The sequence below is a fragment of the Ursus maritimus genome, unplaced genomic scaffold (genome assembly GCF_017311325.1).
Source record: "Ursus maritimus isolate PB19 unplaced genomic scaffold, ASM1731132v1 scaffold_24, whole genome shotgun sequence".
NCBI classification, from domain to species: Eukaryota; Metazoa; Chordata; class Mammalia; order Carnivora; family Ursidae; genus Ursus; species Ursus maritimus.
This window is the reverse complement of record NW_024424897.1, coordinates 25,000,838-25,011,688: the sequence shown is the minus strand read 5'-3', so window position 1 is coordinate 25,011,688 and position 10,851 is coordinate 25,000,838. Positions and strand designations below refer to the sequence as shown.

The window sequence follows — 10,851 nt, the reverse complement described above, 5'->3', positions numbered from 1 at the left end:
ACTAACTGAGCCACCCAGGGGCCCCGACATACCAGGTTCTAATCCAAACTCTGCCACTGGCTTGCTCTGTGACCTTGGGGAAGTTGCTTACTCTCCCTGGGCCTCGGTTTCCTCCTCTGTAAAGTGGGATGACCCAGTAACGCCTTGCTGTCAGGTTCTGTCCAACGAGTAAGACCAGGGCCACAGGTAGCAGGTCCTTCCTTCTTCCTTCCAGAGAAGTTGGGAAACCAGCAAAATGCCCAGAGTCCAAAGGGCAGGCTGGCAGTCCCTGGCTCACACTGAGGGCTCCCGGAAGGCAGAAGAGGAAACTGAGGCAGCAAGTGCTGGTGGGAGGCTGCTGAGAAGAAGGAACTGGCACAGCAACAGGTGAGCAGAGTGGCAGCTATTTATTCTGGGCATCCGGACCCCAGACACCCTCACCTCCCCCCTCCCGCCATCTCTCTGCTTGTTCCAAGTCTGGGGGCCATCAGGCCAAGAGCCGGAATCTTGAGGAAGGATGTGGCTGTGGGCCAGCTGCTCTGTGCGTGGTGGGGAGAGAGGAGCGGGAGGCCGGGTCTGGAACTGGAACAGCAGGGGTGAGGGGGTGAGGGACTGTGATGCCCAGGCCCTGGTCCTCCTGCCCCCACCGCAGCCCTCTGACCCCGAGTGTCGGGCACTGGGGGGCATAGCCCCAGCCCTGCCGAGCACCTTCCATGGCGGCCTCAGAGGAGCAGGCAGGGCTGTGTGCCCCTTCCCTTGACCTCCCCCTGCCCACCATCTGCCCCAGCCTCAAGCCAGGAGCCACCTTGTCCCAGAAATGGGGCTGGCACCGCCCCCCAGGCCCACCTGGCTGTGCTCTCAGTGCTGGTCCAGGATGAGGGGCACCTGGGCGCTGTCCACTTGTGGAGGCAGCCGCTCACCCGTGCGCACGTTGAACATGGGCAGCGTGGACAGCGGCCGGGGCACCTCCCGGCTGGATGCCATCTGCCGCAGCTCCTCTGTGTTCCCGCGGATGGTGCAATGGTGGACCATCTGGATGCTGTGAGCACAGGGCCGGCCCAGTCGTCAGCCCTGGGAGTCAACCCCCACCCGAGGCTCAGGGTGGCCCTGCCTCTGAGCCACCCTGCAATCCTCCCCACCTACACATGACTGGGAGGAGGGGGGGCGGGAAGGGGAGGACAAACAGGAAGGTCTTTGGTGCAGGCTCAGCGTCCAGTGATGGAGGCATAGGGTGTGGGTGCAGACAGCCTGGATTCAAAGCTGTGTGTCCCTGGCAAGTTGCCGAGCCACTCTGTGCCCCAGTGTCAACTGTGAAATGGGCATAAAACTAGAACCTACCTCCTAGCACTGTGGTGCAAATTAAACGAGAAAAATGTTTGGAAAAGTGCTTGGCACATGCTAAGAGCTCCGGAGATGCTCGACATGGATAGATTCCCACGGTGGATTCATATTTCCAGAGGCCAGTGTTCACTGGGTTCTATATTCCGATGACCCTCTAGGCCCCTTCTAGAACTCAGCTCGCTCCCCTAATACTCTCTCCTACCATTGACCATCTAATCTTCCCTGTGTCATCCTTGTCTTGGTCTGGCCAACCTCCGCCCTCCATCTCTTCCCACCTCCTCCTTCGGCTCCTGCTGTTTCCAGCCAGACCTCCCCAGTCTCATCTTCCCGCTCCTCCCATCAAGCCTCGCTGGCCTTTGTACCTGGACTTCTCCCACCCCCGCCCCAGGGCTAGCTCTGGACACTGAGTCTTTGCTCTCTGCCTCTAGTCCAGACCACAGCTCCCTGAGGCCAGCCCCTGGCTCTGCAGTGGGCCTGAAATCCCCAGGGCAGTCAGGAAGTCCTTTCTGAGCTCTAGGCTTTCTAGAAGAAGACTCTCTTCTGTCTTCTCAGAAAGCTCAGCGTATTCTCATTTGAGATTCTCACGAGCTTGCTTTCTGCTGTCTGGGGCAAGCTTCAGTTCATGCTGAGAAGTGGGGTAGCCCAGTGTAACTAAGCACGAGGACTTGCTTTGGGTTTGAATGTGAGTTCTGCTACTTACTGCCTGTGTGACCTTACGCATGTCACTTAACTTCTCTGTGCCACTATTTCCTCAATTGCGATGCAGTTTTTGTACAAATTAAACGAGTTAACACAGGAAACACACTTCAACGTGTCCTGGTCAGCATCACAGCAAAGGGAAGCTAATATTACAGGAAGCCTGATATGGCTATTATCATCCTTAGTGTTATTTTATTCTAGTTGGCGCACTGATGCACTTGGCCTCCAGAAAGGGATGTTTCCAAGCCTCTTTACACGAACTCATCCACATTTGTGGGTCCAGCCTGGAGATATTTTCCCAGATTCCCTGGTTGCCAGGTGAGATAGACAGCAGGGACTCCTCATTACAAACAATAAGAATTAGTTTCCTTGGGACGCCTGGGTGTTTCAGTCGGTTGAGCACCGACTCTTGATTTTTGGCTCAGGTCATGATCTCAGGGTCCTGAGACTGAGCCCCGAGCTGGCTCCACACTCAGCCAGGAGTCTGCTTCTCTCCCTCTTCCTCTCCCTCTGCCTTCCCCCAGCCAACTCTCAAAATAAATGGTCTGGGGGCAGGAGGACCAGTCTTTAAAAAAAGAAGAGGGCGCCTGGGTGGCTCAGTCGTTAAGTGTCTGACTTCGGTTCAGGTCATGATCCCAGGGTCCTAAGATCAAGTCCCGCATCAGGCTCCCTGCTCAGCAGGGAGTCTCGGTCCCGCTCTCCCGCTCCCCCTGCTTGTGCTCGCTCTCTCTCTCTCTCAAATAAATAAATAAAGTCTTAAAAAAAAAAAGAATTAGTTTCCTTAAAGGTGCGGTGGTCCCAGGCAGGGTGGAAACTACCCTACTTGCCTCTGGGTTACTGATCAAATGGGGGTGGGGGGCTATGATCCCCACACCTGTCCAAGTCTCAGTGGACCCCAACACCAGCTAGAGCCTGAGAGATTAGACGGCAGGTCAGACTTTCTAGCTTCATGCTGAATGGGCCACACTCCTTGGGGGGGCGGAGGGGGCGGTGAGTAGGACCAAGTCCTGTCTGGTTGGCGGGAGGAGGCGGAGTCACCCTCTACGGCCAGGGGAGGGTCAAGATGAGCTCTTGAGTCTGGAATTTGGCAAGCAGAGTTGTCCAAAACACAATTTTCCATTCCCAGGCAAGGGGAGGCTGAGGGAGCAAGGAAGCAAGAAGCATGTGGATGCTTAGGACCAGAGGAAGCCAGGCAGGTAATGCGCCGCACCCCCCCCCCCAGCCCTGCATCTGGGTCTCATTACTCTGGCGACACACACAGGTGGAAAATGTTCTGGGGATGTTTTTCCAGAGCAGGAGGAGAAACCAGCCCCGCTGCTGCCTTCCCCCACAGCCCTTCCACATCAGCAGCTGGGCAGACGAAGGAACAGGCGGGCATTCCTACACACACACACACACACACACACACACACACACACACACACACACACACACACTCTTTCCGCCACTAACACATAGCCCTCAAGCCCTGTCTCGGACACACAGACCACAGAAGAGGGTCAGGCTGGAGGACTTTCTGATCAGCAAACTCTGATACATGCAGCAGGATCACAATTTATGGATAATTTGAAAAATGGTAGACATCGAACAAGTAAAAAAAAAAAAGGATTTGTAGAAATAAATCAACTCAAAATCCAAACCAACAAGGGCTAATACGGCACACAGTAAGCCTGGTGTTTGATTCAACATTGCTGGGGGAAGCAGATTTTCCTGAGAGCTTCAGGGCTCCCAGCGTGAGCCAGCAGCACTGGCCATGCCCGAAACCACTGGTCAGAAGGGAATTTCCACGATGGCAGAAGATATAATTGATCAAATTTGGCACAGGCCAAAAAAATTGAGGAATAAAATGTTCCTTGAAAAACTGACATGGAAAATCACTCATCTCAATGGGGGAAAAAATTCGATCAAATAAAAATGAAAATAGGAAGAAAAAAAAAAAGGCAAAGCAGAGCAGAGCCTTTCCATTGCTTTGTGATCAAAGGGGACCAAGGAATCGAATCGACCTGGGCAGAGCAAGGAATTACAGTTTTGTTCGCTCTGGAAAATACCCGCCCCGTAACAACTCAGAAATGCGGGTATAATTCTGATGCAAAAATGTTTGTATTCCTTAACCCAGTGGGTTGAGCTGGTGGGGTCAAAATGGTGGGTTTTAAAACTGAGGTCTCAGGGGGTGCCTGGGCGGCTCAGTCGGTTAAGTGTCCCACCCTCAATCTCAGCTCAGGTCATGATCTTGGGGTCCTGGGATGGAAGCCCACATCAGGCTGCATGCTCAGTACAGAGTCAGCTTGTCCCTCTCTCTCCCTCCCCCACCCCCCGCCACCACTTGCTCTCATTCTCTCTCTCTTAAATAAATAAATAAAATCTTAAAAAAAAAAAAAAACCCTGGGGTCTCAGAACACCCTGAAATCAGCCGGTTCAGGTGCATACGTTTCTCAACACACCTGCACGCGCACGTACACACCACGTGGGTCCACCCATCCACCCGCACAGCCTCAGCCCTTCTTCCCGGGGTACCTGGCTCGTCTGATGCCCACGGTATCTGGCAACTCCCGTCCGCACCTCCCGGGAGGGAACAATGGGACCACTGTGACCCTCACAGGATTCTGGTGGCCTCACAATGTCCCCCTGAGGTCACCACAGAGGTAACCTTGCCACCCCCTGCCCCCTAGGCACAAGTCTGCTGAGGCCAGCCGTGGGAGATCATCCTTGGTCCTCCTTCTGGCCACCCAGGGGAGGCTGGGGCCCGAGCCCTCCGCGGAAGCCTCTGAGGGAACCAGGAACAGAGACTCGCCTCACCCACCGAAGAGCAGCCCGTGGAGACTTCCCGCCGTCACCCTGGAGGTCCCTGCTCCTAGTTCCCTTCACCCGCCGCAGGGAGAGATGCAGAAAGACACTCTGGCACCTCCCCCCTCTGCGCCCTTGGCCTCGAACACAGTGCAGGGTGCGGGCCGGCAGGCCAGCGCCTCCGGGGCCTCCGGCAAGAATGAGACTGGGCGCCGCGCCAGCCCCAAAGCCCGCCGGAAGCCCAGCATATCCAAGGTGATCCTGGGGGTTGTGGCGGACAGGGGCATGCACAACCGCGTGAGCCTCGCCACACTGAAGAAGGCGGTCGCCACCATGGGCTACAACATGACCCGGAATGCCTGGCGCTTTAAGCGAGTTCTCAAGGGGCTGGTGGACAAGGGTGTTCTCAAGCAGGTGACCGGCAAGGGGGCCTCGGGCTCCTTCCGCATGGGCAAGAAGTTTGCCTCCAAGTTCAAGCTCAGGGCCCAGAGACCGCGCCGGTCTGGGCAGCGCCGGCCCGGGCAGCGCCGGTTGCTGGTGGGCTCCCAAAGGGGGCACAAGCGGCTACGCAAGGAGGTTCGCAGGGTGGCCAGATGCCGCCGCAATTAAGGAGGCAGGCCAGGCAAGCAGGCAGGTGTGCCAGGCCCGCCACAGGCTCCGTGCGGCGGGAATAAAAGAAGCCTAACTGATTTCACACCTGCCTCCTGGAATCTTTGGGGTTCAGGGGAGTGGGAGTGGAAGAAGGCTGGGGACAGAGGAGGGGTAAGACCATGGGGCGGGGGGAACCTGAGCAAAGTAACAGTGAGATGGATTTGGGAAGGGCTGGAGGAATTGAACGCATCCGCAGACATTAGCTATTTCAAGGACCCCGTCATCTGGCAGGCGAAGAAACCAGGGCCAGAGAGCGTCACGCTGGTCGTGTGGCAGAAGCCAGCCTGGAACAACACCTAGTGTCTGACTCAGGGAAGTGTGTGTGCGTGTGTGTGCACATGTGTGCACGTGTGTGCATGCGTGTGCATGCAGCCTCTGAAGTTGCTTCTCGAACCCTTTCCCCCAGGGTAGCCACAGGCCCCCACACCTGGCCAGGTCCCCTCCTGTGTCCCAGGTTAGAGTCCTCCACGGAGACCCAGAAAATGAGAAGGCCAGACCAAGAGAAGTCAGGCCCAGCAACCAGCCAGCCCAGACCTGGAGCTCAGCAGCCAGGCGTGGCCCCCATTAGCCCAGAGTAATCTGGCTGGTCTGTGCTGCTCATGGAGTTTGGGGGAGGGGGCCTAGCTTGGTAGTCTAGGGATGCTCCCACCCAGCCCCCCAGCTTTCCCCTACTCACTCCGAGGTGGCCAGGTCTCTCTTCAGCCTGTGGAAAATCGGGGGAGAGGATTAGCTAGTATCCACCACCCCCTCTTGGTGCCAGGTCAGGCAAGAGATCCCCATCCCCCCAGGCTGAGGGCCCCGCTCCCTGAGGGGTCTGCGTCCCCAGGCAGCACAATGGCCATAAGGAGCCCCGTGGGGGTGCTCCGCGGGGCCTTCCCTGCCCTCTGTCCCCCCCACTCACCGTCCCTCCCGCCGACAGCACATGACGTAGGCCAGCAGCACAGTGAGCAGCAAAGCCACCAGCAGGGGCACCAGGAGGGTGACCAGGGCGTCGGTGAGGAAGTCTCGAGCCGTGGCCTCAGTCGGAGGGCAGAAGAACGGGTCATGCTCCAGGATCCCATCACCTGGGGTGAGGACCTCATCTGCGGGCTCTGGCACAGACTTATCCACCTGCTCAGAGAGCCCAGGGCTCACCGACGAGCCGTTGGCTGGACACGGAGACCCACAGTGGACGGGGCAGGGGTGCCCCACACAACCACAGGGCTTCCTCCTGCCTGTCTCCCCAGCCTGGGTGACCTCGCAGGACAAGCCCTGGGCTAGGAGCCCAGAGAGAAGGGTGAGGAGAGGCAGGTCCGTATAGGGCCCGACTCTAGGGCCCGACTGCCTGGGTTTAACTCCTGATTCAGACAGGGCTGGGCTGGATGACTTCCCTCCCCGTGCCTCCCTCCCCCACCTATAAAGTCAGAAGACTAATAGCGGTCCGGCTCTGGGGTGGCGGCGAGGGTGAAGCATGTTGCTTGGCTAGAGCCCAGCACACAGCAAGTCCTCAAGGATGCTGTTGATGATCAGACCTTGGCTGCACTGTGGGTCAATTCGTGGAAGCAGAGTACTCCAGGGGTTCCCAGCCCAGGAAGTCAGGGTCTCTAGGGACCCCAGATAACTGCTCAATATCCCAAAGAGCAGTAGTGAGCATCCGTGGTTTATAATTTGGGGGTGAGAGCTCTCTCTTCCATATCACGGGCAGATTTGCTACGTCACACCTTAGGAGGAAGCAGACAGAGCTGTCCCAAAGAGTCCCCTGGTGGGGAAAGGGTTTTTGGAACTGCCCTATTGGAATGATTGTTCTAGCTGTTGGGTTGGGCGCATAGGGGACTTCTGGACCCCGGGATCCCTTTTCTGGATTATGGACTCTGTCGCCCTCTCGTGGGATGAGGTGGAACTTCAGAGCGTGTGTGTGTGTGTGTGTGTGTGTGTGTGTGTGTGTGTGCACGCAAGTGCATAATCAGAGAAAGAAACAGGAACAGAGAGGTAGGGTGGGAAGAAGGCTAGGGAGGAGACTGTGATGGGGACCAGGCCCCATCCCCATCCCCCAGAGCCAGGGTCCCTCCTCACCAGGGACACATTGCACCAGTCAACACGGAAGTGTGGTGCCAAGGTGTCATAGCAGGACAGAAGCGGAGGCTGACCCTGGGCACAGCGAGCGTGGCTGTCGGGAGATGCCACCATCTTCAGGCAGGTGGAGAAGGGTGAGGCAGAGCCCACCTTGATGTAAACCCTGGGCCCAGAGAGAAGCCACGGTTAGCAAATGGGGGGGGGGTAGGGGGGGTGCAGGCACTGGGCCCTGGAGTTTTGGGGTTGCAGGACCACCTTGAGACCTGGGTTATGGTGAGAGTACACAGAGCACCCCAGTCTTCTGGGGGGGCTTATGCCCCCAGGAATGTCTCTTGATAGCTGGGTCTTTTATGTCCTCATGGGGTATCAGGGAGTATAGAGTTCAGGGTTTGGGCCCAGGAAGGGCAAGAAGATGAAGGGACAGCTGGAGGGAAGTGGACGGTGCTGTGGAACTGGGAGATACACATGGGTGTGAAGGTGCACGAAGGTGCTCCGTGCCCACCACCACTCCCAGAAGGCCAGCTGCCGCCACCTCCAGGAAGCCCTCCTGGGTCGCACACTTACCCTTCCTTGCGACCCTCAATGGGAAGGGGGACGCGGCCCCCACGGTCCAAGGCGGAGGTGATGTTGAGTAGCTGGAGCTCCCCCGGCTCCCAGAGCCCTCCCAAGGCTGTGAGGAAGCGACTGGCAGGCGTCGGGGGCAGCACCTCCTCCACGTCATGGCTGCACACCAGGAACTCAGCTTGGTATGGCAGCAGGGGGCCTGGAGATGCCAGGTTGGCACTTGAGGCCCCACACGGAGTCCTGCACGGGTCCTTCCCAAGCCTCCCCTACTCGAGCTCCTCCCCATGCCCCTCAGACTCCTTCCTTCCTCCCTAACTTCCCACCACTCACAGACCCCAGATGCCCTTCCCACAGCCTCAACAGCTTCCCAAGGCCCCACAGACTGTCCACAGCGGCCAAGAATACAACTCCAGAGCCCTTTCAGGACACCCCGCTCCCATTACTCCCAAGTGTCCCCTTCACACCCCTCTCTCTCCTTCCAAGGGAAATCCTCCAAGACTGGCATCAGAGGGGGGTGGAGGTGGGGCGGGGGTTCAGCGGGGCTGATGGTACCTTCTGGGTCCCCAATCAACAGCACCAGCCTCTGCCGGGTGGTGTCAAAGCTGTCCCGATTGTAGGCTGTGACCTGGTTGGGGGGGGGGATGCGGAAGAGGGCTGAGGGATGGGGCGAGGGGAGAAACGCGGAGGGGACTGAAACACCCTCAAATCAGAGGCATCTAAATTATGTAAATGAGCATGCATGAATGCCCACAGGGGACCCAGCCACTGGGGTCCCTGCCAGTACCTCGATGACCTGGCGCCCACGATCTTCGGGGGTGGGGGTGCCGTACAGGAAGCCAGGCTGTCGGGGGCTGCGCTGGGTATAGCGGAGCCACCGAGGCAGGTCTGGGTGTCCCTGGAGGTGGGCGTGGTAGGTGACAGGGGCGGTGGGGGGGACATCTGGTGGAAGGGAGGAGAGGGGATTGGAGAAACGACAGGAGCCTTCACCGGCCCCTGGCCAGGCACCGCCAGCCCCCCATGCCCTTCAGGCCCCTCTCACCGGCGTGCTCAGGACCACGCAGGACGGTTTCCTGGTCCAAGGTGTGCACAAAGACACGGCCCACAAGAGGCTGCAGGGTGGGCTGCTGGGCCTCGGCATCCCCCAGCCCTGCCAGGAGACCTGTGGGGACCCCACAGCCCCGAAACACACGCATCAGCCTTGTTCCTGCGCTGGGGAGAAGCTTCTCCAGGCAGGAGAAGTTGTGGGGGGCTCCCAGGAAAGGACAGGGGGTGGAGTCCTGGCTGTGCCACACACTGGGTTCAGTGACAAATCCCAGACCTTTGTTGGGTTTGGATGTGTGGGAGCCCCCTTCCCCAGTCCTCATTTTAGGCTCCCTTTGAGGGGTCACACAGGGCAGGGAGACTGGCTGAGAGGGGCGTGGGGTGGGGGGATGGATGCGTGTTAAGGACACTTGTAAAAGAACCCTTAAGAAAGCCCTGTGGGGCGGGGCGCCTAGGAGGCTCCTTCGGTTAAGCATCCGACTCTTGGTTTCAGTTCAGGTCCTAGTCTCAGGGTCTTGAGATGGAGCCCCCTGCCGGGCTCTGCCCCTCTGGGCGCGGAGCTTGCCTAGGGTTCTCTCTCTTCCTCACCCTCTGCCCTGCCGCACCACCCCCACAAATACATGCTCAGTCACTCTCTCTGCTCTCTCTCTTTAAAAAAATAAAGAAATAAATAAAAATTTTTAAGAAAGAATGCCTGGGAAGGGGGAGGGGAAGGGGGAGGGAAGGAGTTTTGGGAGGAGGTGGGTAGCCGTTCTGGGACTCCCTCCCAACTCCCCTATACACAGGCGGCAAGAGGCCCACAGCAGAAGCCAATAAAAGCTGAACAAATGGGATCCTGAGCCCCAGGGAAAGGACCTGCCCTAGCAGGCCCCCACACCCTCCCAAGGCCAAATTTAGCCTGGGCTTAGAAAGAAGGCAGACCAGCCGGCCATTAAAGGGCCAACGACACTCCGGGCCTGTGTTGTCAGGTCCACCTCTGCCTAGGACACCCCACCCTTCAGAGCTCTCAGGCCCCCGCATCCCAGAGCCCCCCTCCCAGCCCCATTTCCCTGGACCTCCCCTTGGACACAGCACGAACACCCCAAAGTCCTTCTGGCCCCTGGCCCCGGATCCCTCCCCCCGAGGGACCTCTGTCTTTCCACCTCTTCACCCGTGAATCCCCGTAAATCCCGTCCCTTCATCCTGGGCCTCTCCCAGGAGAAGGCCCCAACTTGCCCACAAGAAGAATCCAGATTAGAGCTGCAGCCATGGCTGCCCCAGCCCGGTCTGGCCCCTGTGAGTGACAGAGACAGGAGCAGGGGAGGAGAGAGGGAGGGAGGGGCGACGGGGGAGGTGTCCCAGAGCAGCTGGCCCCAGCTTCTGCCAGTGGGTCCCTCCCCATCCCCACCCAAGCAGGCACTGAATCTGGGGTGAACACTCTCCTCACAGGACAAGGTCCCTCCAGGGATCCCCTCCCAGTGGCCAGAGACCACCAACCTGACTACCTCAGTCCCCTCTGAAAACGCTAAGGGCTCCCTTTGCCCTGAGTCCCTAGCTGTTGATGGCTTTTAGACCCTGCCTGTACCTGGCCATCGTGTCCAGAATCCCCTCCTCTCACCCCTGCCAACCACACACACACACACACACACACACACACACACACACACCAGGCTTCTGCCCAGCCTTGCTCTGCTGCCTGACCGCCCAACTGACATGCTCTCTAACTGCCACTCACCTGGCATGACTCAAGACAGGCCTCCT

The 10,851-nt window shown here is 58.4% G+C and overlaps 1 protein-coding gene across 1 annotated transcript; it reads right to left on the bottom strand.

Annotated features, from left to right (window-relative positions):
• Positions 1 to 367: 367 nt before the first annotated feature.
• On the bottom strand, positions 368 to 10,385 carry SGCA (sarcoglycan alpha). The gene is made up of 10 exons (XM_040640810.1): positions 10,327 to 10,385; positions 9,110 to 9,229; positions 8,855 to 9,009; positions 8,623 to 8,695; positions 8,071 to 8,269; positions 7,507 to 7,669; positions 6,356 to 6,564; positions 6,131 to 6,157; positions 826 to 1,018; positions 368 to 561 (listed from the first exon to the last, which is right to left on the bottom strand). Exons 1-9 carry the CDS (start codon positions 10,358 to 10,360, stop codon positions 838 to 840), a joined length of 1,161 nt encoding a protein of 386 aa, XP_040496744.1. The 5' UTR covers positions 10,361 to 10,385; the 3' UTR covers positions 368 to 561; positions 826 to 837.
• Between the last annotated feature and the right edge of the window lie 466 nt (positions 10,386 to 10,851).

Bases quoted from the DNA above. Each gene is read 5' to 3' on its own strand.
- SGCA (XM_040640810.1), bottom strand. From the start codon at position 10,360: ATGGCTGCAGCTCTAATCTGGATTCTTCTTGTGG. The intron at 8,270-8,622 runs GTACCATCAGCC...TGGCATCTCCAG, and splicing joins GTTGATTGGGGACCCAGAAG to GCCCCCTGCTGCCATACCAA. The intron at 6,565-7,506 runs GTGAGGAGGGAC...CTCTCTGAGCAG, and splicing joins ACTGGTGCAATGTGTCCCTG to GTGGATAAGTCTGTGCCAGA.